A 26,035-nucleotide genomic window follows, 5' to 3' on the forward strand; every position below is an offset into this window, starting at 1 on the left:
CAGCACGCGTGCCACCTGCATTTTGCTTTCTAGTATTGAACACATAGCTAAAGCATATTTAGTCAAAAGGTACTTAAAAATGAAGTTACTGACCATAGCTTACAAGGTTAGCGCCATATATACTGTCAGTATTTTTTATGGTTACGCATAACAGTTTTGACAACATTACGGCTTTAAATACGGTCATACAGTCTCGGCATCTCCCAGTGTACATCGCTAGCGCATAGTTCAGAAAGCCTGCACAGTTTAGTACTCATATTTGTACGTGGATAGAAGAAACCAGCCTGTGACCTCAGATTATTCTATTTTAATGGCATAGTCCATACCTTTGCAAATGTTTCCATTGGTAACGTATCGGATGCATACTTTTCATGAACTGGTCTTTTGTATTTAGTCGCGCTTCAATCGCACCACCATAACTGATGTCGCTACTCAATGGTTTAGAACTGCATTTCAGCCTCGCCTACCTTGTCCGTCGGCGATATCTATTGCAGTCGCAAGTTCAGTCAAAGTTGCTGCGAAAGTCAGGAGACAATTAGTTGCCTCCAATGGCTGTCACTTAAAACAGTTTCATTCGTATGTCCCTCCTCCCTCACCAGCGACCTTCAGTCCTCCCTTTTATTAATAAAAAGGAATTCATTGAGTCATTCGACAAGCCTTAGCGTCACAGCATCTTTCTTGCGCAATATGGCTGTTTTGCTCGGACTGAGAGTTAGGACAAACGCATAAGCGTTTCACATACGGTTCTTTCACATAGGTGTTTTGGTTCTGGCAGAAAGAAACTGCCTATCTTGTGTTGAGAAGCCGGCATCGCGCCGCACATACGACTCGCGTGTGCCACGATCCCTCCGAGACTGAGGCGAAGCATCGCGGATTGATGCTCCATAAAGCCTGACAGGGCTTTACATAATTTCATCAGAACGGCAAGTTGGACCAGTTGGTTGTGATTCATGGTATGGGTTGTAACAGCGCACACAAGACAGGGACAACAGAAAGAATAAAACGACGACACAGCGCTGACTCTCAACTGTCAGCAGTCTCAACAGTCAGCGCTGTGTCGTTGTTTTATTCTTTCTGTTGTCCCTGTCTTGTGTGCGCTGTTACAACCCATACCATGAATCTTTACATAATTTACTGGCAGCCTCAGCCGTGGAAAGTCCTGTCAGGCTTTCTAGCCCCTTCTCTCAGATGATGCTGGTGGGTGAAATCGTTAAAAGCGATGACTGGTCTTCCCTCAGGCATGTCGGGGACCAAATTTGGCGAGGACCAAAGTCGGCGCCGCCAGCCCGGCCAAATCGCCTTCGTACACACCGCGTCGTGCTATCTATGCTGCAATAAAAATTATAACGCGCAACAGCACAAAATTGTCTCGTGTTAATATGAAGACAATTAATTTTTGTTAACCAATCATGGGTACTTAATTTACAGGCAGCCTCAACCACGTAAAAGTGATTGGTTAACAAAAGATCAGTCTTCATGAGCGTTGGCCTAATATTCCCCCCTAACAATTTCGTCCTGTTGCGCTTTTTTTTTATCGCAGTAAGACTAGCACGACGCGGAGTGCGCAAAGGTGACATGTCCGGGCAGGCGGCGCCGAATTTCGTCCGTGCCAAATTTGGTCACCGACATGCCTTAGGGAAGACCAAACAACCCAATTCGGCCAATACACCCGCCAGCATCATCTGAAACAAGGGGCACATAACGCGAAAGACACGGGGAGGGATGATATGATGACCAACATTTTGTTTATTCGACATGCCGGCGGCAAACAGTAGGCGGCGTCATGCCAGGGAAGGAGGAGCAGAGATGAAAGACAGAGGATGGTGGGGAGCTGAGCCCTGTAAAAGAAATAACTACGGAGTGGTTCGAGCCCCCATGAACCCCTCCCCCTCCCTCCCGGTTTCAGAGTCCCTGCTAACAATTCCTATCATTCAGACGGCGTGGGGCCATTGTATGTAACTTATTTTGAAGAGCGAATAAAAAGACGACCGGCACAGCTAGTATCATCAAGTACGATACATATAGTGTTACTTATCTCCAAAGAAAAAATTCGCTGCGGCTTAGCTCCGCTAACCCTGGATATGCACAGCGAAAGCTTGCTTTAGCCTGGTTAAGTTCTGATTTTACTTAGTTAACCTTTGACTTAGCTGTAATTACTATACGTAGGTTTACAATCATCGTTAAGAAAGGTATGAAGGCTGTGCTTAAGCCGGTGGCTAGAGATGGCTGTAATTAGGCTTGGGTAGACACGCATCGGTCTACGGTGCGACGCCTCTTGGGCCACAGGGAAAGCGCAACTGCTAGGCATGCAAAGAGACACCACGAACATGCACAGCATCAAAGCACAACCGGACAGGGCGCGAACGTGGTCGATACATTGATATCGACGGTGCGACGCCTATTGCATTCTGGATCCTCTCCAGTGAAGCAGCTCGCCGGGAGATATCCGCGGAGTAGTCCGATGCCGCTTAACGACGACGGCTCAAAGCCACCCGCTTCCGCGCAACGCTCAGAGAATAACGGCCTCGCTCTCATCCATGGCAAAGTTCGCACTGACTAGGCGAGCGCGGCGCTCCTTTCAGTCAGGCACGCGGCGTCACGTGGTCAGGCGGCGACCGAGCTAAATATAGCGCATGCGCCAAGCCGGTGACAGCGGCGGAGCTTGGCGCGGTGAGTCACGTGATGCGTTGCCAAGGCGACGGCGAAGCTGCGGTGAAATGAAGGTCAAATTGCTGTCGACGGCGAAATTAACTCGGCTCGACACGGTTAGTAAAGATTAAAAACAAAAATGTGCAGTTATGCAAGGCTGCACATATGCATTAAATTGCCTCTTCGCGATCGCGTCTTCAACTCGCCTTCATGCCGTTATCGAAGTCACTGATTTTAGGAATGTAGAGGAAAACAGGAATAACATGTTCCAGCCGTATGCAGAATCAGGAGGCCGAAATACCAGCGTCCTCCACCAAGCTTCATCATTTCCTGTGGCAAGCGAACTCTGTCGTATTTTCTTAATGCGGCGCATGTTTCGGAAACACTTCGCCACTCCCATGCCGAAAGCACTTGAGATACTGCGTGTTACTTGCGGACGTACATGTCACGGTCGTCCTTTCTTCAGCAGCGTATGCGATAATAGCCCGCCTGACATTTGCACGCTTTCACCACACAGATGGCTTTTTGTGAAACAATAAAAAACATATTGATTTTGGTCGACGCCTTGTATTTACAACTGCGTCGTCACAATTTCAGCCAAGCCCTTTCTTCACAAGGTCTCTGTTGTCACTGGACGCAAATAATTTTTCAGATGTTAAATTACGTAAGCTTCAAAAGTTTCACCGCACGCAACTGACAGATGGGTGATGAAGCACCTGTCCACTCCGCGCTGCTTCTGTCATGAAAGCTCGAGAGTTCCTGCAAAGAAACGCACACCAGAAACAAATCAGAACTTACATGGGAAGAACCACTATGCTGTTAGCACTCCAAGTGATTAATACTACGCCTTGTCATTCAGCGTATACTGCTAAACCTAGTTGGGCTGGCGCAATTCTCGGTTACGCTAAAATTAGCTTGCAGAGTAAAAAAAAAAAGTCGCAGTTTCGCCCCGAAGGTGAAGCATCGATTGCGGTAGCAATTAACTAGGCATCTATGCGAAGCAAGGATGGTAGTTTTATCGGTCGTATAAACTTGGAAACATTTGCTGACGAAGTGAATAAACAAGCATGGTGTCAGCGCGCACAAGCAAACATGAACACGACATACGACGAGCGCGGACACTCGCTCTCAAAACACTGGTGTTAGCAAGCGCGGCAGCAGCAGCGGGCTAAGTGACATTCGGGCGGTCTATTGCTTCAACGCGAGAGGCGAGAACACAGCGCGCATAAAGGTATGAGCCAGCTGCAGATCCCTACGGCGGCGCGAAGGCCGCGCGAAGTACGCACTTGGCGGAATCGAAGCCGCCCTCCCTCCCGCGCTGCCTCCCCGCTTTCCTCCACATATGGCGCGCGAGATTGAGCCGCGATCGTTCGTTCCCCTCGCGCGAAATACGCAGTTGCTGCCGAGTCACAACGCCATCCACCCGCCATCCTTCCCTCCCTCTCTCCTACCATCCCACTACAGCTTTCCGCACGACGGAACACAGCGCGTTGGCTCTCCGCTTTCCTCCTTCGCGCGCGCCAGATTGAGCCGCGATAGTCGGCTTCCGTCGCGTGGTTTCCCTCGTACATACAGCACGTGACGCGCGATGATGGTTATCGTCCTTAGACTTAATATGAGACATCACGGCGACGGCGACAACCAGAATGCGCCTGGAGTGTCCATGGAATTGCTATCACCATAAAACAAAGTTGAAATCTGCCAATGCCAAGAAACAAAGTCCCGTGTGCCTAGTGACTACGCCCAAAACGATTAGGCGAAGAGGAATTGTGAGTCTCCGACTCATCTCTAGATACCAGCACATGATTTTCAGAAGTCGTCATGTTGTTTCAGCATTGGAATACAACTACACTGAAAAAATACGAAGTGCTACTGGCATATTTTCCACTCTTCATTTTTTGCAATGAGTGTAGGGCATATACGTAGAAACCCTCGGATGGCGCTATACAACCCTCGGATGGCGCTAAATATGCAGTATTAGATTTTCTACACCCATTTTTCTTTTTGTGACCCCAGAAGCCGGAGGATGGGAAGGGAGGGGGTAGAGTGAATGTGTGGAGACAAGTCGCAGCGTAAAAGGCAACTGAGCGAGCGCCAAATCGTTGCGATGTCCTACTCCTAAGTGACCTCGTTGTCAGTCATGAGGTCACGGCACAGTCACCTCCTGGGACAAAAAGTCCGTGTAGAGAAGCTGTTAAATTCAGTTATTTCGCGCGTTTGAAGCTTCGGGGTATTCTTTCTAGGATTTGGAGGTCTCGGCCCTTCATATGGAGGCATAAAAACGTCGTGGCAGAAATCATGAAAGATCGTTCTGAAGTCAACGACAGCTTTCCTGTGCAAGCTGCTGCATGCAATCCGCTAATAATAACCACTAAAATTTACGAGCAAATCGAGGGGCGCACGAACTGGGCACCTTGCTGTCAGCCACAACACCGAATGATACCAAGATACACTATATAATGCTGCAATCACTGCAGCCCAGCTGAAGCTTCGTCGCGACCCTCACGATCACTATTATCCTAGCTGCAACATTTATGCAATGGCTACCCATCAAGAAGCCGCGCTCGACGTCGAGGTGCCTGTTGCGGAGTGGGTGCTATCGACGGCTTTATAAGCCTTGTGGGGGCACATGCACTCCGAGATATTGGCCAAGAATGGGCACAAACCAAATGTGACATGCGCAGTGCCGAAAGTGTCTGTTAGGGCGCCGTTCTCGGCAGCAGATACTCGGTGACCCAAGTGGTCTACTTCGTAGGACAGTAAGTTGTCTATTTCGACGCATGCGCCGTGGCACATGTCTTTTGCTCGGCAACACCGCAGCCAGCACATACCGAGTGTCCCAAAGTAGTAGACAACGTAGGTCAGTGGAGTATCTGCCACTGTTTATTGGAGCAGATCGTTCAACCATCTAAAGTGGGCGCAGAAACTAAGACATTGCATAGCTTTAAAATAGTGAAAAATATCACGTCAGTACTGCGTTGACCCCGTGCGCTTCCTGCGGAAAATCTACCTTTCAGGAATTGGATCCGCTTGTAAATTAGAAAAGAAACAATCTAGGTCAAGTGTGCTAATACGGTTTAGAGTGGCATGAGGAAATTTCTGTAGCTGTTGTGGCAGCCACACAGAGTTTATTGTTTTAGAACAATCGGAATAAGGCACACATAGTTCTAAAATCTCGGAGAAACTTTCTCACACTTTTGTTTTAACTCACTTAACGAAAGGAATCACGTGGGGTTATTGCAAGCAGCTTGCAAATAAATTAAAGTACACCGCAGAAAATTTTGCAAGTGTGTACTTCGCAATAGAAAAGTGCTCTACAGCGCAGAATAGAACAATGGGCGGTTCCTTTTTTTTCTTCCCACAGATGGCGCCAACTGTATGACAGTTTTGTCTAGAGCACAGTGATGCATGTGCATGAAGCAGATAACCTGAAACGAATAAGCAAAATATAGCGCATAAATTTTTATATGTCACTGCAGTCGCTCTACAACCCGATATCACTGAATGTCAGCACATATCTACAACATGCCCAAAGCTATGGTAAGTTTAGCGATCTTTAATTAATCGGTATGTAATGATAGTAGCCTCGAACAGTGAGGCTGAAAGGCATTTCTGTCGGCTATGCAGGGTATTTTTTAGATCATACATATTTTTTATAAATTGCCTATGAGGGTGGCAAAGGTGGCTTTTATGCAAAGGATTTCTTAGGCGAGGCCGCCAAACTCATGCGCTAATAACGTGACCTTCTGAAAAAATATGACCAATGTTTCAAGTAACATATTAATTAGCACTTTGGGGCAGTTGCTTATATGGCAGACTTGGAGGAAGTTACACTTTAACCCACCCACATATTTTTAATCTTGAAAATTGCACCTCATTGGAAATATTCATCATCAACTTTTAAAGCTCAACGAGGCAATATCGAAACCGAGCACGCCTGGAGCACAGTAAAAGCTGTCCCGCTATCGTAATAAATGGAAACGCGCATGAAAAAAAAAACGATAAGTTTGAAATTGGACGTCGAAGCCAATTGGGGAAGACACGGATGTGATACGCTTTGTCTGCGCCAACTTCTGCCGCGACGTGCCTTACCACAATTTGCCGATACGTGCCATCATTCAAGCGTCGTCGCGCACTGCATCACAGCGCGTTTGCGTCTAACGTAGCAGCTGGGAGCGCTCAGTTTCGGCTTTGCCTGGATTCAGCGTTGAAATTTGATGATGAGTATCTTGAATAAGCTGCGATATTAAATAAAAAAATAAAAAGGAGCGCATCAAAATGCAACTGCCTCCAACTTTGCCATATAAATATCTACCGTGAAAATTACGATAGGAATGCCAATTAACAAAATCCCGCTAATTAGCTTTTTGAAGCTCATGTCATTCACAAGGAAACATAAGACCGATCAGCATGCAAATGTCAATAGTTCATTTCCCGAGCAGAAAATCCACGTTTACACAAAGGCGCGATACTTCGCTCGATGTCTTTAGTGTCCGGTACTGCCACTTTTCACTATAAATTCGCCGAGTTCCCACAACCTCAGTGATGCAATCAAGAGATACAAACTAAGCGCGAGACCTACCCCCCCCCAAACGCGCGCACACACACACACACACACACACACACACACACACACACACACACACACACACACACACACACACACACACACACACACACACACACACACACACACACACACACACACACGCACACGCACACGCACTCACACACACACACACACACACACACACACGCATTCGTTCACCTTGACTCATCACTGTCTTGAGACAGGAAAAGGACACTATAGCTTTAACAGAAAACGCCGGTAACTGATATTCTAGTGTCTAAAGAATGTCTAACAGAGTTGAGCTGGCTTGATAAAAACGTAAAAACGGGCGATTTAATAGAGCACAGACCGGTTGCTATAAGAACGGATCCGCAGTCTGAGGCGGTAAATTGGATGTTACGATGAAATTACAACTTGTGTATAGTGGCATAGCTGTGATGGAGTCGGCCGACACAAATACGAGGTAGCGGTCGCTAGAAGAGCCGTTCGAGCAGTAGAGGACCTACATAAAAAGGCTGGTGATGACGACGATAATGATGACAATAAAAATAGATACGATTATGACGTGTATCATGATATTAATACATCAGTTAAATCATTAATATTTTCGCTGCTTTCTCTTTTGGAAAACTATCTTCGGATAGAGATCTACAATCCCAATGCACAATGGAGGTGACGCAAATGCCACAGAACTTATCCTTCTACGTAAGCACCAGTAGGAGGAATACTTGAAGTATGGCCCCTTATCTATGCTACAACGAAAGCGACGCGCAGAAGTCCTGTATGCAGTATGTGTCTAGCCAAAGATCGCCCATAGTGCTCAGAGGGATGAAAGGGCACGGACCGATCCGAAAGCTCGGGCCCAGCCCCGCGCACGCGCAGCTGGGCCGGGCAGTCCGAAGCGTTTTTCGGCGGGCCCGAACTTGAAGCCGTGGGCGTGTGGCCGTGGGCCTCACGCCTACACGGCCAAGTCGGACCTTCGAGCACAAGCGCATGTTATGGATTGTATGGTCCAAGGCATTCTGTGCCCAATTGAAGTGACACGCGCAAAGAACGTGCTATATATATATATATATATATATATATATATATATAGCACGTTCTTTGCGCGTGCTATATATATATATATATATATATATATATATATATATATATATATAATAAAATACTGGAAGCTTTGTTTCTCTCATGGGAACGCCAGTGATCAGGCCCATCGCCTGCAGTGTTATTCTTGCGCTAGTGCGCATGCCCTTGCGGCAAATTATCGTAGGATTTGGTCCTACGAGGTCATTTACCATAGGGATATATATATATATATATATATATATATATATATATATATATATATATATATATATATATATATATATATATATATATATATATATATATATATCCCTATGGTAAATGACCTCGTAGGACCAAATCGTACGATAATTTGCCGCAAGTGCATGCGCACTAGCGGAAGAATAACACTGCAGGCGATGGGCCTGATCACTGCCGTTCCCATGAGAGAAACAAAGCTTCCAGTATTTTATTTTTTTATGCACTGTAGCTAATTAGATCTCGAGAAGGCGAGGCTGACACATACGGTAGAATTCGTAAGTGGCGAACGTAATTTTATTTTAGCTTGGTAGGTATTTCAAGATACGAACCTACTTGAAGCCGGACAGCCTGGACAGCCTGCTCTTTTGCAGAAGAACGTGTAGATTTTAGCCTTTTGCTGCCATTCGCGCAGTCCTGTTCTTGTGGCATCTTTTCCGGGCGCAGTATTTTTATGTCATTGCGTGTTATTTTAGGCATATTTTCTATATTTCATAAAAAAAGGGAGGAACCTTTTATCTGGGATAGCCTGAAATATGGAGCGTGACCGCTTCATTATATAATTTATTTTGTACGTTGTGATTATATTTCGTGTCGAAGTCAGAATATCAACTATTTACATTTCATGAGCTTTTGCTTGCTGCTCACAATGAATAACTTTATGCTTTTTTTATCTTCTGTAATCTTCTGTAATCTTTTAACTTCTGTATCTTCTTTATGCTTTTTTTATCTTCTGTAACATGGGTTACAAATGTTTTAAGCATTTGTAACCCATGTTGATTCCCACGTTAAGTGTAGACAAGAGCATTAAAGATAGTGCCCTGGGTTTGATTCTATCCGCTTCTTCATGTTACTTGTAGGGTTCATTTTAGAAACTGTTTGGTATCTTTTATTGTCGCCATATTTTTATTGTAATGAGTTTTCATGTACAACATAAGCGACATTTCATTTATATTCTGGCGCATTACGTGCCAAAACCACCATATGAAAACAAGGCACGCCATATTGGCGACCGACTTAATTTCCGCCACCAGGAGTTCTTTAACGTGCATCTAAATCTAAGTACATGGGTGTTTTTGCATTTGGCCCCCATTGAAATGCGGCCGCCGTGGCCGGTGATTGAACCCGAGTCTTAGAGCAGCGCAGCAGCTTAACCGCTGAACTACCAGCATGGGTAAAGCAACATTTCAGTGCATGTACACACCGTATTTTCCGTCTGATCGCCCGCTATAAAGGTCAAGGGACCAATAATATTAATAATCATCAACAAATTCACTCCAGCATGCCCGGGCTAGGCCTGATCATGCGCACGCGTGCCTTGGCTAAAGTTAGCATTGAACAACCGGGCCCTTGCCTGGCCTGGGCTGAGTTCGGGCCCCACAAAGCGAGCCCCGGTCGAGAAACCAGCCCATGCAGTGCTCTATTTTTTTAGTGTTCTATGCTTTACAATTTACAGCTGCTCTCAAGGAGTGAACCATTGAGAAAACTGGCTAGGTTTACAAACTTCCCAACCAAATCAGCAACAGCAGTAAATGTTGGGCCAATCGACGTGTTTTTTCGTACAGATTCAGTTCTTTTGATTACTGTTACAGATTTCAGACCAAGGAAGATTAACTGTATGACCTCTCATATGGTTCGTACGCTCCCACACGGCACTCATGAAACGGCTAAAATGGCGCCATCAAGTAGAAAAGCACATGACAAAGCACTCACAAGGAGAGTTGCGAACAAAATACTGCGTGTGAAATGTCACCATGCTACGTGGAATGCCACGGGACGGAAAGTATCATTGCAGAGCCTCAGCAGCTTCAAGACTCCAGCAATAGCTTACCCCTTATAGAAAGCTTCTTGCAGATGGCCCCACCCGACACGAGGCAAGCAGCCATGGCACTCACAGGCTCAGTCAGTGACGGGGCTGAGCTCCAGCTGCCGTCGCGCGGTGAATACCGCTCCACGTTGGATACAATAGTCTTGCCTGTGATATGAATACCCACATTCTTAGACATGGTGGATGTGCACGTAAACCTTATTCGCGCATTAATTTAAGGAAACCGATGCACCACGGCACGAACTACCTTTAACATCACAACTCCTTCGCTTGGGTCAACCTATTATTCGACGTGCCATCTATGGCCTTCTAGACTTTATTGCTCTTTCTAGTTTGTTTGTACGTTTGTGCAAGCTTCTCCGTTTCCCATCTCTGTGTCCTAATGAAAGCATGACTTCAGACTTCTGAAGTTATTTTCGCTCATGTTGCGCTCGTTACTAATAAATCCTCATTGTTCTGCTATCAAGACTCCTAAAATCGCAACACGTACTAAAATCGTAGCTCAATGGATGTGGTGCCCCTGTCGCATCAACAATCCAACCAGGCACCGTTCAGTCCTAATAGCAGCGCAGGCGCCACAAACGCAAAGCTAGACGAATACACGCAGTTCATAGATAAGAAGTAAAACATCGTGTAGCCCCTTAGCAGTCAGTTGAACCACAGAAAATGTAAAGGTCATGCGTATACGCACCATCGTGGCCACCGATGACGTACAGCTCATCCTCGAGCTGTGCAAGGGCGAAGGTGCTCCGGGGTTTCTTCAGGTGAGCGACGCTGTGCCACTTCAGTGGAAGCAGGGTCAGGCTGCGGACCACTGTGAAAACAGTACAAGAACACTGCATGCGAGTTAACCGAGTCATGGCCATGGTCATCCAACTATACTAAGTTTATTATTGCCCGAGCAGAGTGTCAGGTATGGTAAAAAGACATATTAAACTGGGCTCTCGGCACGCTTTCCAACCTAAAATCTAAATCCGAAAATCCAGGTGGTTTTTGTTCTTTAAGCTTTGTAGGCCGAGGAGCATTACAGAAAAGCTCTACAGAGATTTTGCTTGTACAGCTTTTGCTGCCTGTGCCTTCCGCTTTCTAAAGTGTAAATAAAGTGATTGCTTCATCGAAATTGATGCCTCTAAGCTCGCGCCACCGGCCTCTTCGAATGGGCTGTGTGATGTCAAGAAGTGGGATGATGTTGATGCTCTTGAGTCGGTGCCCTTTTCAACGAGTTGCCAAGAGATTTAGCCCGAAGCAAAGTCTAAAACTGAAAAAGAAATCAACAATTTATTTTCCTACAGTATTACAAAAAAGTAAGATAAACAATTATTTCTATTTTTCACTTCTCTTTTTTTTTCTTCCAGACATAACTCCGTCGTAGCGCTCTGTATCCACGAGTGTTCAAGGCGGCGCTTCCTCAAGTCGACTATTCAGCCGACTTCGTCTCAGGCTTATCATGCCTGCGCGTTAGCAGCGTCCGTGTTACCTTCGTCCAGAAATCCTAGTGCCATCGGTAAGGAGGTGGTCCCAGTGGAAGTGCGTATGCGTGGACTTTGCATGATGATGTGTGCTACGGACCCTTCCTCTGGTGCGCTGCACGTGTGCTGCAGAGCGGTCATTGAGTCGAGACACCTGCCATGTAATGACGATGAGCAAAAGGAGAACAAGCTGAACAAAGGAGCCAATATTTCGACAAGTGGACTTGTCTTCTTCAAGACGATATGTCCACCTGTCGAAACGTTGGCTCCTGCTTTCACCTTGTTCTCGTTTTGCTCATCGTCTTGAATTTCCATCTCCCGCCTTCCCCGTGCCCGCCATGTAATGAGTCTCAAAGCCGAGTGCGCAGAGCCCCACAGCGTGCCTCCGCCGTTACGTGGCTGCATGTGGAATTGTCGTAGAATTCTTTGCCGATTTCATTTTGTTTTATGTACACTGCCAGCAAATGCTTCCTTCTCACCGCCTCCATTCATTCTGCCAACTCCGCTCGCGAGACCTGTTTGTCCAGCTCCGTCGCTGTCATTGTGCTTGGAGCGCCAGTCTGCACACCGTCTGCGCAAATAGTGGAGAGGTTGCAACGGTGGCCGAGAGGGAGTGTGTGCTTTGCCCATTTGGCGGGTGTGCTGGAAAACACAATGTGCCCCTTACATACATGACAAGGTTTGTCTCTTCCAGCCCCGCGACCCTCAACTCGTACAGTGTCTTTGCTGGGGTGCTATGCAGGATGCGCCGAGTTTCTCGTTCACCCGAGTTTTGCCCGAGTTTGCTCGACGGCAGTCAGTGAACGGAGATAGCGCGGAACGGGCCGAAGGTGCAGGCAAAAAAATATGTAGACAAAAAGTCGCGTATGACAACATGAGCGCACCCTGCGCGGCACGCTGCTTCCACGTTTCAAGCGCAGAAGGCTGCACAACGAAACGCGCCAGCGCCGCGTATTGTTATCAACGGATTATCGCAACTTAGCGATACCGTGACTGCCCCGCTGTCTGTCAGCACACTTGCCGTGAGCCGTTTGCCACGCCTTTCCCGGGCGCGTCAAGGGCGTGCCTCATCTTTCGGGCGCTATCTATCTATCCCCCATCGAATGCGAACGGGGTACATGCGGCGCATTCTTGCACCTACACTTTCACTCAAACGAATACGTTAAAATACGACAAATAAAATAACGCACATTTTTATTTCTTTAGGTATCTGTTTTTCGTTTTCAATGCTAGAAATTTGTGATGACAAACGGAGATCGAGCAAATTATTAAATTTTGCACTTCCTGCCGTGAGTGGCGACAGGGAGGCGAAAGCTTACAAGCGGTACATTGAAGCGGGTCGCACGCACGAGGGCGTTCATACGGTGATTAGTCGCCTAGGGGCGCTGCAGTGCTATTCTCAATAAAGTCGGTCATGATCCATGGAGGGTCATGGCCACTCTTTCTCTATTTGCGGAATAGAAACGCAGCGCCGCGGTACGGCTGTTCATCGCAGGCGCTTCACTAGGCTATTAAGGCCCCCGCTTTACCAACTAAAAACGACACAACAGCTGTCGCTGTAAAATGGCGGTATGTTATTTTAGAGTGCGTAGTGACGCAGTTCAGTGAAAATCAGTTTATATTTGTGCGCGAAGCCTCTGCGATACATTGCGAAACGTGCGTGCTTCCCCAGCGACAGAATTCATCGCTTGTCATCGCTTGCCCAGTGAAGGCGCCTCTGAGCGCATGTACGCAGTATATGAGTGTGTTGTGCAGTCGAAGGTGCTTGCGGATTACCTCTGCTGGAGCCAGCAGCGATCGCAGATGGATATCGTAACGACACCGCAGCACTCGCATTTTGGCAGGTGAGGGCTGTTGTGTGCAGTTATGAAATCAGATTTCGAACGGAGAGAGGTGTTGGAACTGTCGAGTGCGCAGTGCTTGTGATGAAGAAATGCCATTGCACTGGGCCTAGAAGAGCGAGCGATTCTCGGACGCTGATCGTGTTTACGACGTTGTGGCTCCGTTTCATCACCGATGACAGAGCAGCCATCTGAAACGACTGCTGCAATAAGCACTCTTCAGCATCGTCGTCCCCCTCGACGCCTTGCAAGCACCTACAGTGACGTGCCGATAATTATTTACTGTGCGCTACGCGCCGCAATGCAGGCAATGAAACCGTGTTGTGCGGCCATCTCAGCCCGAGAAGATGTATGCCAGCGACAGTCAACGCTATGTTTTCGATAGTGGTGCTCAGTACATCACCGATGACAGTGCGTTGTGCGTGTTTTATGTCGGCGGTCAAGATTGTTGATGCCTCTCAGCTCGACACCACGTCGCTGTTGCCGGAAGATAAGTTGGGCGTGGCCCAACTGTAGTGGGTGCGCGCGCAATAGTTACATGCCTCGCGCGGGGCGTGACCTCTGGTTTTGATTGACAGGCGAACTCGTGCTAAACTCGTACATCGCGAAACCCCCTCCGAGTTCAACTCGGGAACATGGCGGCGGCAGCAGCAGCCTGTTTCATTGCATCCAGCGGCAGCAAGCGTCAGTATGACCGTCCGGACCCGTTCACCTGCATGACCGACGGGGAGTTTCAGCGTCATTTTCGCCTGTCGAAGACATCAGTGTGCTGGCTGTGTGACGACCTAGGCAAAGACTCTCGTCTGCGGAGACAGCGTGGCGGGCTTCATTCGCTCACCGTCGTAGAGCAAGTCATCTGTGCCCTCCGTTTCTACGGGACTGGAAGTTTTCAGGGAAGCATCGGCGCCGAGCGTTACATCGGACGCCATCAAACTACTGTTAGCCACTGTGTCAGAGATGTGTCTGACGCGCTTATCGATGCGGCAGTGCGTAAGCGGTGGCTAGCTTTCCAGAATACTGCGGCGGAGCGGGCATATATAAAAGAATGCTTTCCACTTCGTGGGAACATTACGAACGTAGTCGGGTGTGTCGACGGAACGTACGTAGGAATTAAGGCGCCTTCAGTGTCAGCGTTACTGTGATTAACAGACTTTTTCGCTGGTTGATCACTTTTTGTCGATTGTTCTACTTATCTGTCAGGGTGCCTTCCAAATGGCTCACTTTCTTGGGAAAGGGGTTAAGTATAAATAGATAAATAGATATCACTAATTGTGTGAAGTAACCTATGAATCCTAATCTCATAAAGAACTTGGGGTTCTTCATTGGTGAAGTTACTAAGTATGCACAATGCTGAATTTTGGTCATGCGTAATCTATCGGCCGCGCTATGAAACAGCGAGGCATTGCACAATTTGTTGCAGCGCGAGATGTGGATGTTGCGCCAAGCCGGTTGTGCCTATGCATTTGTGGCAAAATGAAAATGCATTGAGAATCTTAGTGTGTTGGCTTGCATGAAGAAAATACTTCAGATTGTTTGCTCTGTTCACTGTCGATGCATGTGCCAGAGGTTCAGTGCATCTTCCTTTTTTTTGGGGGGGGGCGGCGTTATTCTGGATGGATAAATTGTATATCTTCGTTTCATAATGGGGCTCTAATTCTTAAGCATTAGAACAATGCACATCCGATACTCTGCAGAACTCTCTGTACGTGAAGATGTCATGAACCACCAAGGCATTATTACATATCGGGAGAAATGTGGCGCAGATGCCAATGAAAAGTGGGTCTTTAACCTACCATGATAAAAATAAAACTTGCAGAGCAAATAGACCATTTGTACAGCTTTAGAGCAATGATTACACAAAACGTGATATGCCCAAACGAGTAAACACTTGCCGCATTGCCAAAGTAGGCTGAGCGACATGCAGCATATATTGGCATTGAACATGTCTCGTAACTGTTATTTTTATTGTAAGCCCTCACTGTCACACCTTTCCCTCCAGCACTCCCTTTACTGAAACGTGGCACTGTCTTTCCATTGGTGTCATGATGATAATGATAACGGCAGCAGCAAGGCTGGTTAATGCTTGCCTCTTTGATTCCTGTGAGTTTAGTGGTAAAGAATATGGCACGTTCATACATACAGCTGTGCTGCAAAATTTAACATTTGTGATTTTTCGGAGAACTAATTTGTGTTGGGAAATTTCAAAGATGTGCACCATTGTGGCCTAATAACTAGAGCATTGGTGAGGTTGAAGACGGTGTATTGGTATAGAAGCTTGAAGTTTAATTGCACAACAATTCGACGGGACACAAAGAGAAATACACACAGCAGAATGCTTTGCTGTGTGTGTTACACTTCTTTGTGTGCCATTGAATTGTTGTGCGATCCAACTTAAAATAGAGCATTGGGCTTCTTTGGTGCAGGACCGAGGAAGTGTGAGCTATTCGACAAAATGCCAGTGCCTTGCCACACACTTATGGAAGTCGGAAGGTTTGCAAACAAAGCTTTGCTTTCAAATCCACCTGCTCATGTAATACAAGCGCTGATTGAAAGAACCATCACACAAAAATAATGGTGAAATCAATGGCCTGTGAAAAGTGAAATTTGTATATAGACACTGTTGACATAATAGGTGCCATACCGGTGCCATAATAGGTGCCATACCGGCCTCAAAATTGTACTGGACAGAGCAGTTTGTTTCCTATGTGAAGCTCGACCTCCCATTACATGCTGTGCAAATAACCAAGCTCAGTTTGTTTTGACGTGCTACACAACATTCAGTGTAATCTGTTTTTGATTCTAAAGAAGTGCCAAACACCACCTCTTTTTCAAGGACGTCATGGGAATATTTGGCGAGACCTTTTTCAGCCCCTCATACTGGAAGTGTGGTCAGCCAGCTTTGCTTGGATGCCTTTATAGATTTCTGCTCCTGATCATTGTGTGCTATCAAATTGCAGAAGTCTATGCAACTGGTGCAAGGCATTACGTGTTTCTATAGTCGGATACAACTTTAGGAGGCTGCGGAATCTGCACTTTAAGGCAGGTGAACACAAGCCTGCACCAATGGGCACGCTCTCGAGACTGATATCGTGCCGCCAGACAGACTAATATTGTTCGTTGGAGAGGGACTATTTCTTTAGACGTGTAGGCAATTGGCTGCTGCGCTTTGGTCATCTGGGTGGGGCCTCTCCTGTCTTCTGAAGTTTTATCCGACTGTAAAGGATGCTGCTTTTCATACAACACAAAAGGACAAAGTGTACAATTATTTGGCCTATGAAATGGATACATCGGAAGTGTGCTATGCAAGGGCTTAAGATGTGTGAAATATGGTACATGCAATTATAAGACAATGTTAAAGAATATGTGGTATCGAACATGCATGTAATGGCACATTTGAATCGGGGAGTGTTGCAGTCATATGCACAGTCTATAGGTGATAGCATTATTAAGCTCCTGCTGTTTCCTTTCTTCATTGTGAATTACACACACCGTTCATCTTGTGGCTAATGAACACGCACTGTATTCTTGCACATAGAAAGAACAAACAGCATGATCACGTGTATGCTGCATTAGTGTATTTTTTATTTACATGGTCCAAGAGTGGCACAGGTTGTCTTACGTTTTTGCCTATTTTGAAGGGACACAAAGTGCATGTTATAAGTCTCCTAATATGCACAGCACAATGTTTACTGCAATAATTTTATTCATGTTCTTGAATAATAAACAAAATATTAAACTGAAAGCTCTTTTATAAGGTGCCTTCTGTGGGCTCGACAGGAGAGCAATGAGGGCACCGATACTACTGTTGCGGAGCAGCCCTCTGGACCTTTGCCACACTCTCAAGAGCACGTGCCTGGCGCTCGCCTACTGCCACCAGGCGGTTGAGTGGCTCCAGCAGCAGAATGTTTTGCTGCAAAAAAGTGTATTGGAATGAATCAGCCACGTACAAACCATTATTTACAAAGAAAAATGCTCGTTGCACTATTAGTACTAAGTGCCCTTAAATGTGGAAGCCTCTAGTGTAGTATGCTTAGTAAAACAATGCGTTGGGACAACATTGCTTTATTTTTCAAAACTGGGGTTTTCTTTTTCAGAGCCAATTGTCATGTTGATTAGTGTGCCAGCAGCTGAGGTGGCCCTGCACCTTCACGAGTCTCTACTGTCAGCACCACAAACCTATTTTTGTTCGCTGCAAAACAAATGCCTCACCCTACAATCCCGTCTTATACGAGCTGATTGCATCCTATGCCTACAAACATCATATTCTTGTCCCATTACGCAATTTTCTACCATCCTTGGCTGTAGTTCTCTCTCCTTGACATTCATTCTGTAATGCTTATGTAATCACCTGATATGAATTGGCAACAAGTGATCGAATATGTGCATGGCCTGCCTGCCGATTCCTTTCTTTTTTAATCTCAACTAGCATATCAGTTGCCACGGTTTACTACGCTGCTGTCTTCCTGCCTTAATGCTATCTGCAACAATTTTTGTTACTTCGCTTTCTACACAGTCCTTGACATCTCAAGTTTCTTTCTTAACCTCCAGGTTTATGTCCCATATTGCATAACCGGTGGAATGCAATGATTCTAGACTTTTTTCAAGGATATCGGTAACGTGGCGATCACGATTCGGTAATGCCTTCTATGTGCTGTTCAACCCATGAAATTTTTGTATAAGTTTCCTGCTTTATATCAGTACTTGCTATTGATATTTCACTTGGATAAAGATACTCTTCCATAAATTTTCTAGCTTAATGTCACTCATGAATTTCTGTTGCCTCACCAAGTTAGTGAAGGTTACCTTCATCTATTCCATATTTCCGCGGGCCCACTTGCACGTAAAAGCACGAACACTCATTGGTTCTCACTGCCTTCTTTAAACTGCTGGACATTCAGTTCGTTACTACGAAAGTGACTTAATCCGTGCACTCTAATTATGCTAAATATGAAACAGTAGAAATATACTTATCTGCAGTGTGTCGAAGTCTCCTTCACTGTGTTGGTAGCGAGATCCATCGTCGGTACCTCCTCGTCGCATCGTAGCTATATAGGATGTCTACCTTTTGCCCACACTATGTAATGTTCGTGACGCTCGCAGTCACGGAGAGTGGAGGAACTCGGCGCACTCGCAGAAGCAGCACCGGACAAGTTGTTTCTTCAGCACTTCGCCGTGAACAGTAGGTGCGCGTTGCGATCTGTAAAATCGCCGAAGCTATTGGCAGTCGTACCGGGTGCACGGGAAGATTGCCCACGGAGGAACAGAACTATCCAAGAAATAGTGGCCTTCGTCGAGCCTGATCACTACGTCGCGCACTGCAAGCTCGTTGTACGGGTTTGTTTACACTGGGTCTCTCTGATGCTTAGCCGCCATGCTTGCCCGGTGAATGGATGTGATGACGCCACTACAGCGCTCCCTCGTGGTATAATGCGAAGCGTACTAAATTACAAATTAGTCTAAGACGCATTCAGTGCACATCTCGTAAGCTTCAAAATGCTTCTAAACCACGTTAAAGTAACTAATAATATTGTACTAAATGCATTTGTTTTACAACTTGCTTCTGCATGTAATGCACTCGGTGGAACGACAAACAAGTGAAAGAAGGCACGACCATGCACCGACGGTATGATCACGTGAGCCCCAGTTTGTCGACCGCCCAGAAGGCAACGCCCAAGGAATGATAGCCAGCCAGAGTGAATCTAGATAAACCAATGAAACTGGAGGCTTGTCGAAAGATAAACTGTGTCTCGGTACCATTCGTGCTTTCATCTTGGGGTGTCGCCAGAGCTCGTGAAGATCCCGAGTTTCGCCAAACTCGGCGCATCCTGCATAGCACCCCTGGTGCCTCCGGTGCTACGAACATAAACCATCCCACGTCTTCGTGGATGCCTTCTGTTGTTTTGTACTTATACACACCCAGACACATGCCGTCTGCACCTCGTTGAGGCCGTTTCACGAAATCCGTCTTTTCTGAGGAGAAGCAAAGCTCTACATTTCCGAACGTCACGTCCGGCACAACCACCATCTCCTAGAGGCCTCTTTCCACCTCGTATCAATTGAAGGCCCACTGGGCTTGTGTGCAGAGAACATCTCCGTACAGCGCTGTATTCTTCCTGAGCGCCGCTATGGCCCAGTGTAACTAGGTACAAAATATTCAGATGCAAGTTCTTTTCATACCGCACCGAATGCGCTCAAATTTGGCTAGCTCGCTGTGAGACATGTACGATTTACCATGCAATGCAAAAATTTAATCTTGAAAAGCTGGTGTCATGGATTCTTTAACAGTAATGCGTGCGGGGAATGGTGTGGCTTCCTTCATAGACAAAGCGGCAAACGCCCCCCTCCCCCCGCCCCATTCTCTGTTATCCCATTCCACAAAAGTAACTTTCAGTCATTCGTGAAGATCTTCCCTTTACCGCGAAAATATATTGCAGCGTGGTTTATTATTATAACGTACGCAAGATAGTGTATATGTACGCCGGTCTAGTGAAAGACTGATCTCACCATCAACGGCGCTAATGGCGTAGTTTTGTGACACTGCATTGTGTGGTATTGCGTTAGAAATACTTGCCTCTCACAAATTTAATCATTGAAAAGAAAAGCTAGCTTCTTTTGTCATGACTCCCTCAGTGCTGACGCGCTTACGCCAAAAACACGTCTCATGCGATTCCTCATTGTGATTGGAGTTCTGCGATGAGAGTGCAAGCTTACACATGCAAGCGAACAAATGAACTGTTTTACATGAAAGCGATCATGAAATGAGAATGAGGCTGGAGTTCTCATTGGAGGTGGGAAAGCATTCTCTTAGTGAAAAATGTTTGCCTCGCTTTCTTTTTTGGCTTTAACAATAGCTGTCGAACTCGTAATAACGCCATGCGGCCTCAGTTACTCCAATTCACCAGTTCGCATTTGCGACCAATTTCATGTGAAAAATTCAAAACACGCGCTTCATGACACGCGACATCGGGAGTATTGAGCATGGCTCAATTCCACGTCACGAAAATTTTACGTGTTATCACTGCGGCACACATTCGTGAGCCCAGCCAGCCCAAGCCACATCGTTGATTTATCCTCTCATATTTAAATGACAGGATAACGGGGAATGCAATGGCGTCCTGTGCTTCCCCGCAATATTACTGGCAATTGAGCGTCGGAACAGCAGTTCACAAACATAAACTGAATTGTGAACTTCCTTGTTCTTTAGTGTCCTGTTAACTTGGTTTCAATCGGCGGAGATATGCGCTCATTAATTCTCGGGACTCAAATGTAAATGATAAGGCATGTCCGATCTCGTAAATAACTGAAATTGGAGTGAACATTACCCAAGACAAGATGACACCCCAGCTTTCGGAGTCAGTTTGGCTCTATTTCAGGAGTGAGAGTATGCACAATTGCTTACAAAGGTTTCATGTTCGCCCAAATAAGAATAAGCGCTGCAGAGAGCGCCTGAAATGAGGATGATGCCAAGCAAGTGTGACATCAATTACGCACACTGTGTATTAAACCCGTGTGTAAAGAAATGTTCTTAATTATGGCCCGTTTTGAACGGAAATTATATCCTATACAATAAGAGTGTCTTGTATCTGCATCATTAGGGTCACACCTTCCACGTCTTGCATTCGTTTAATTGCTTTCTCAGGACAAGCTTTAAAAATAAGGGCTTATAAAAACAGTGCTTTAGAAATTATTTATATACATGAAAAAAGATGCCATTATCAAGCGATCTCCTCGATATCTTGCTAACCACCGCGGCAGACATAGAAGTGACTACGGGTAGCAATTAGACAAGTAGTCATACAAAATAAAATAATGAATCTTCGAATCGAAACACTCGGACAGTATCTAGTACGAGACCTGAAAACCGTCGTGTGAAGTCGTAAAATTTTTCATTAATGCAAGAAGCTCGCGCTGCAACATTATGCCTTCGTATCGAGTGCACCCACAAATCCGAAAATGTCGCGAGGAACGCAGTTGTAACGCCTTTATAGACGTATATGAGGCACGCTAATTTTGCTACCCATGATGTGATGTGGTGAGGGTTAGGCTACTGAGATCTCAGGTTACTAAAGACGCGAACATTTTTGTCCCATTCTGAAGTCATTACATCGAGCAGTCACTTTCTCTGTACATAATAATGAGCTATCCGTCAGGTCTATTAGATTTGGCTTGACAGAAAGGCAATAGGACTTCGACCGAACATGTCTAGACCTCCAGCCGTTCATGTTCAGTAATAAAGGCACAAATCAGTAACATTTATCGTCTTCATTTGCCCAAGTAGCATGTTTCACATCTTCATGTTTCATGTATCGTGTTCCACTTTTCATATCAGTTTCATTTACTATCGCAGCAGCCAACTCTCGCTATTTTCAGCAACTGCAAGACTTGTTATATCCGAGCATAAATTTCTTATTTCCGGATTATGTTGCAGTTATAAAACGGAGAGTGTTGCAGGGCTGTGTTTAGATCTTCCAAAATCAATAAACGTATCCTTGCTGTTGCTATAACAGTGGCTGCAGGATTACGCTGCCAGCGCTATGGTCGGTGACAGCCGCACATAATTCTGCCGAGACCGGCGCTATTCGTCGACCCGTCACCTGATGTGAGACGTCGGCGGCCGTCGAAACCGCCTATGACGTAGACATATGCCCCCAGCACGATCATTCTGTGGCTGCAGCGAGGGAATGGCAGCGAGTGAACGAGTGACCAGCTGTCCGTCTGCGGCGTGTACACCTCGATGCTCTCCAGGTAGCGGCGGCCATTGAAGCCACCACTCACGAGAAGGCGACCTGCGCGGGGTGAGTGGATGGCTTCATGACAAAGCACGGAGGATATCATCGGAACAAAAGCAGTTTACAAGCGACTGTTTCTGTGTCCTGCCTGGTGCTCTCCACCTAACCAATTGCGAACCTAATGTATTAAGGCACACATGTATGTCTTAGAATTTTGCCCATGTGTTTCGTTCGTCGGGTACTTGTAGTGCACATGCATTTATGCAGCGCTGTACACGCTGCCTTGCATTGGTCGAGTACTAGTGGAGCTGTTTTATTCAATTCTCGATATATTTTCTATGTCATTAGCTAATAACATTATTTAGGAACGGTATAATGATGTTCCTCGTTCATGGCACATTTGTTCCTGGATTTGTCACTCGGTCCAGCAATGGAGTTCCTCATGCTGCTATTTCATTTTTTTATCGCCCTCACTCATTGCTTCACCTAGGGACCTGTAAGGTGCGTTAAATAAATGTATAAATAAATGAACCAAATCAAACAAATAATCAACCTCATTAAATACGTAACGCGCAGACGTGGGCTGTGCCACAGGCTGTGAATAATGTTTTCCTGACATCTTTGGTGTCCATCCTTTTAGTCGCGACTGTGCATACCGTTGTCTGGCCACGATAACGATTCGTGCACGACAATGGCGGCATGGATCGTGCCCTAATGATAAGCTTCATTTAGCCAGGGGCAAATAAGTCTCACTTATTGCGCGACTGCGTTTGTATTGCACTGCCAATGGTTTAATGGATCAGAAGCGGTCCTAATTCCAATGTTGTAGTGTTCCCCTATATGTCAAACAAGATATCTCATGCAACACAGTAACTTTTCAAGCGCAGTCTTGCCGATAAATATTCGCAGGCGCTCAATTCCAACCTCTGTAAGTCCCTGCATCCTAGGTCACACAAGGTTCTCATTCTAATAGGATACGCTATTCGCACAAGTGAAAATGAGCAATGAGTGTAAATAAATTCTAGCACACCATAAATCCCGTTACCAGCTGAATCTGCAAGAGCGACCATTTGTGTTCCTTTTATGACACTGCGTTTTCAGCGTACGTTGTATTTAAACGCCATATTTCTTTTTTCGAATGATCACGCACAAGAACTGCTGTGACATCTGTGTTGCTCTTTTCAGTCTTCTTTCGTTCCCGCTACCCAGTGAATGCTAACTTTACTCAATGCATGGGTGCCCGAAGCTACTCGTGTTATTGATTTAGCGAATGTGAAGGCCAAGTGTGAACTGTGTGCGGCGCACATTAAACCACGAGAGCAAATATGTAGTTCTCGGAAATAGCCAAAGTAGAATGTTATCAGAAAGGATGTTATCATTCAGTGCATGTCTACAAGTGGTATTCCACATTCCATAGAGAGTGAAAGATTCCGTGTAAAAATAAAACGTAATAAAAAGCGCAATGTAGTTTGCTTACGGCAGCGTCATTGCATACTACTTGCAAGGAAAGCTAGCAAACTTACATTTTCTTATGCGGATTTCGTTAAGTAGAATTGTTTGATCAACAAGCCCAACACAGAATACTTCGACAGCACTAACACTTCGCGGCGTCATCCTGAGTGCAATTTCAGGGCCTTTCCTGTTACTAAACGAACTCGTTCCAACTGGGATTTTTTGGGCACATTTTTTTATTTATTTACGGCACATTTATTTAGGAGTGGGCGAATACTTAAATTTGGAATACAGATCTACAAGTCACTGCTATAATTTCGCATTGAATTCTTGAAATGATTATTTCAAGTTATGGAATATTCGTTTCTGGATAGCTACACTTATGGCGAGTGTCGAGGGAGAAAACAGAATGCTTGTGGAAATTGACCTAAATTGTTCTGCTGCATGAAAGCAACAGTTATCGCGGACAGGCACCACATTGTAAGTGAACGCGGGGTACAGATAAATTCGATCAAAAAAAAGTTTGCCTTTAGGCAGTCTATATGCACGAATTTGCTATTTCTATTTAAGCAAAACGATATATTACGTGGCCACTATTTATTTGCAGAATACCTACATCACCATAAAGGCATTACGTAGGGGGGAACAAAATATAGGTGGTAAAAACAAAACAAAATTATCTGCACAAAGGTACTCATTCAGAGAAAGGCATATAAGTAAAATGAAAACAGGCAGGTTTTGAGGGGACAGAACCCGTACAATTGTTTTAGAGAAGTGATATCAGAGCACATAACAGAAGAGTTGAGAGCACCCTTATTACCTTTGATGACGCAGGCGGCGGCATCGCTACGCCTCCTGTTCATGCGAGACACCACGGCCCACTGCCTGGTCCGCGGACAGTAGCGCTCTACACTAGGCGTTCGCTCCACACCTGCGTATGCCATTGCGAACCACCGTACGTAAGCGCATCGGCTAAGCATAAAACAGCGTAATGGCAGCTTCCAAAGATTACCGATACTCGCTTTTCTTTCCGCGTATGAAAATTAGGCAGGGTGAATAAATTAGAAAATTTGCAAGCACAAGTTGGAATCTGCTAACGGAACACAGGTGTAATTGGAGATTTCTGGGAGAGGCGTTCGTTTTGCTGTGGATATCAAAATAGGCGGCGGCGGCTGCTGCTGCTGCTGATGATGATGGTTGCAGAAGTTCGTCGAAATTTCTCTTTCCGCATACTTTTTTCAACTAGTCTGTTGCGCCATTGGTATCGTTTTAACCAGGAAGGAAACATAATGAAGTTACGTCCACTCAAGAGCATTTTATAGAAGTCAACCTAGGAAAACTAAGAGTCCGACTTTTTTTCTTTTTTTTTGCCACGTCCGCGATCATGATGTTTTGTATTACCCGCACGTATGCGTAGTTTTACGATGGTCGAAAGTGCGAAGACGCAGGACGTTGCTGTAGTTCAACGCACCTCCAGCAAAACGAAACAGCGGAACTCAGTGGAGATGCACTTACTCACTGGTGCTGTCTTTTTCCAATTATATTTCGAACGCATGGTTATACAAAATTTCGTCAAATGTGCCTAAGCCGCGGAAGCTAACATGCTTGGCCAACCAATATTGGCTTACTATAGAACATTTTTTTTAATCACGCAGAAAGTATAGCACCACACAGCGAACACGACACACACAACCGCCCCTCCCACCTACTTAATGGTAAGGCGTCAAATGAACGAATATCTTTCCGCACATTCTCATACATTGAAATTCCAGACATAACGAGCTTTATTGCGACAGTGTCACCAGATAGATATTTTCACCATAGTCAGTTGTTGAACGCGGTCCATCTCTGACCTATTTAGGAAAGAAAATATAAAGCGTACACTCTCTGTCGCACACACACAAACAATGCTTTATATCGATCCAACTACATATAACTGGTAAAAAAATTCTTATGAACCAATGCTAAGTAAGGAGTTCCTAAGTAGTCTGCAAACTACAGAATTAAGGCATGAAAGTTCATACATCACAAAATGATTCGCTGTGGGGGCGCGGCCGGAATGGTGCAGACGATGAGTGGGCTGTTGTGGAGGTACCCTAGCTGGGTTTGGGAGGCGAGACTATGTGGAACGGCGGGCATGAACGCAAGCCAGGAGGGACGGCCGGGCGTCGACA

The 26,035-nt window shown here is 45.7% G+C and overlaps 1 protein-coding gene across 1 annotated transcript in view; it reads right to left on the reverse strand.

The window, feature by feature from the left end:
- Window positions 1–3,196: 3,196 nt before the first annotated feature.
- The window catches only part of LOC135905621 (kelch-like protein 10), a 52,424-nt gene continuing 29,585 nt past the window's right edge, over window positions 3,197–26,035 (reverse strand). Inside the window, exons 7-11 of the mRNA XM_065436577.2 lie at window positions 24,682–24,792; window positions 22,275–22,466; window positions 11,062–11,184; window positions 10,374–10,517; window positions 3,197–3,408 (exon numbers count right to left, since the gene is read on the reverse strand). Coding sequence (XP_065292649.1) covers window positions 3,389–3,408; window positions 10,374–10,517; window positions 11,062–11,184; window positions 22,275–22,466; window positions 24,682–24,792 — 590 coding nt within the window. The 3' untranslated portion in view covers window positions 3,197–3,388. The remainder of the gene's footprint in view (window positions 3,409–10,373; window positions 10,518–11,061; window positions 11,185–22,274; window positions 22,467–24,681; window positions 24,793–26,035) is intronic.

This window comes from Dermacentor albipictus, chromosome 1, assembly GCF_038994185.2.
Source record: "Dermacentor albipictus isolate Rhodes 1998 colony chromosome 1, USDA_Dalb.pri_finalv2, whole genome shotgun sequence".
NCBI classification, from domain to species: domain Eukaryota; kingdom Metazoa; phylum Arthropoda; class Arachnida; order Ixodida; family Ixodidae; genus Dermacentor; species Dermacentor albipictus.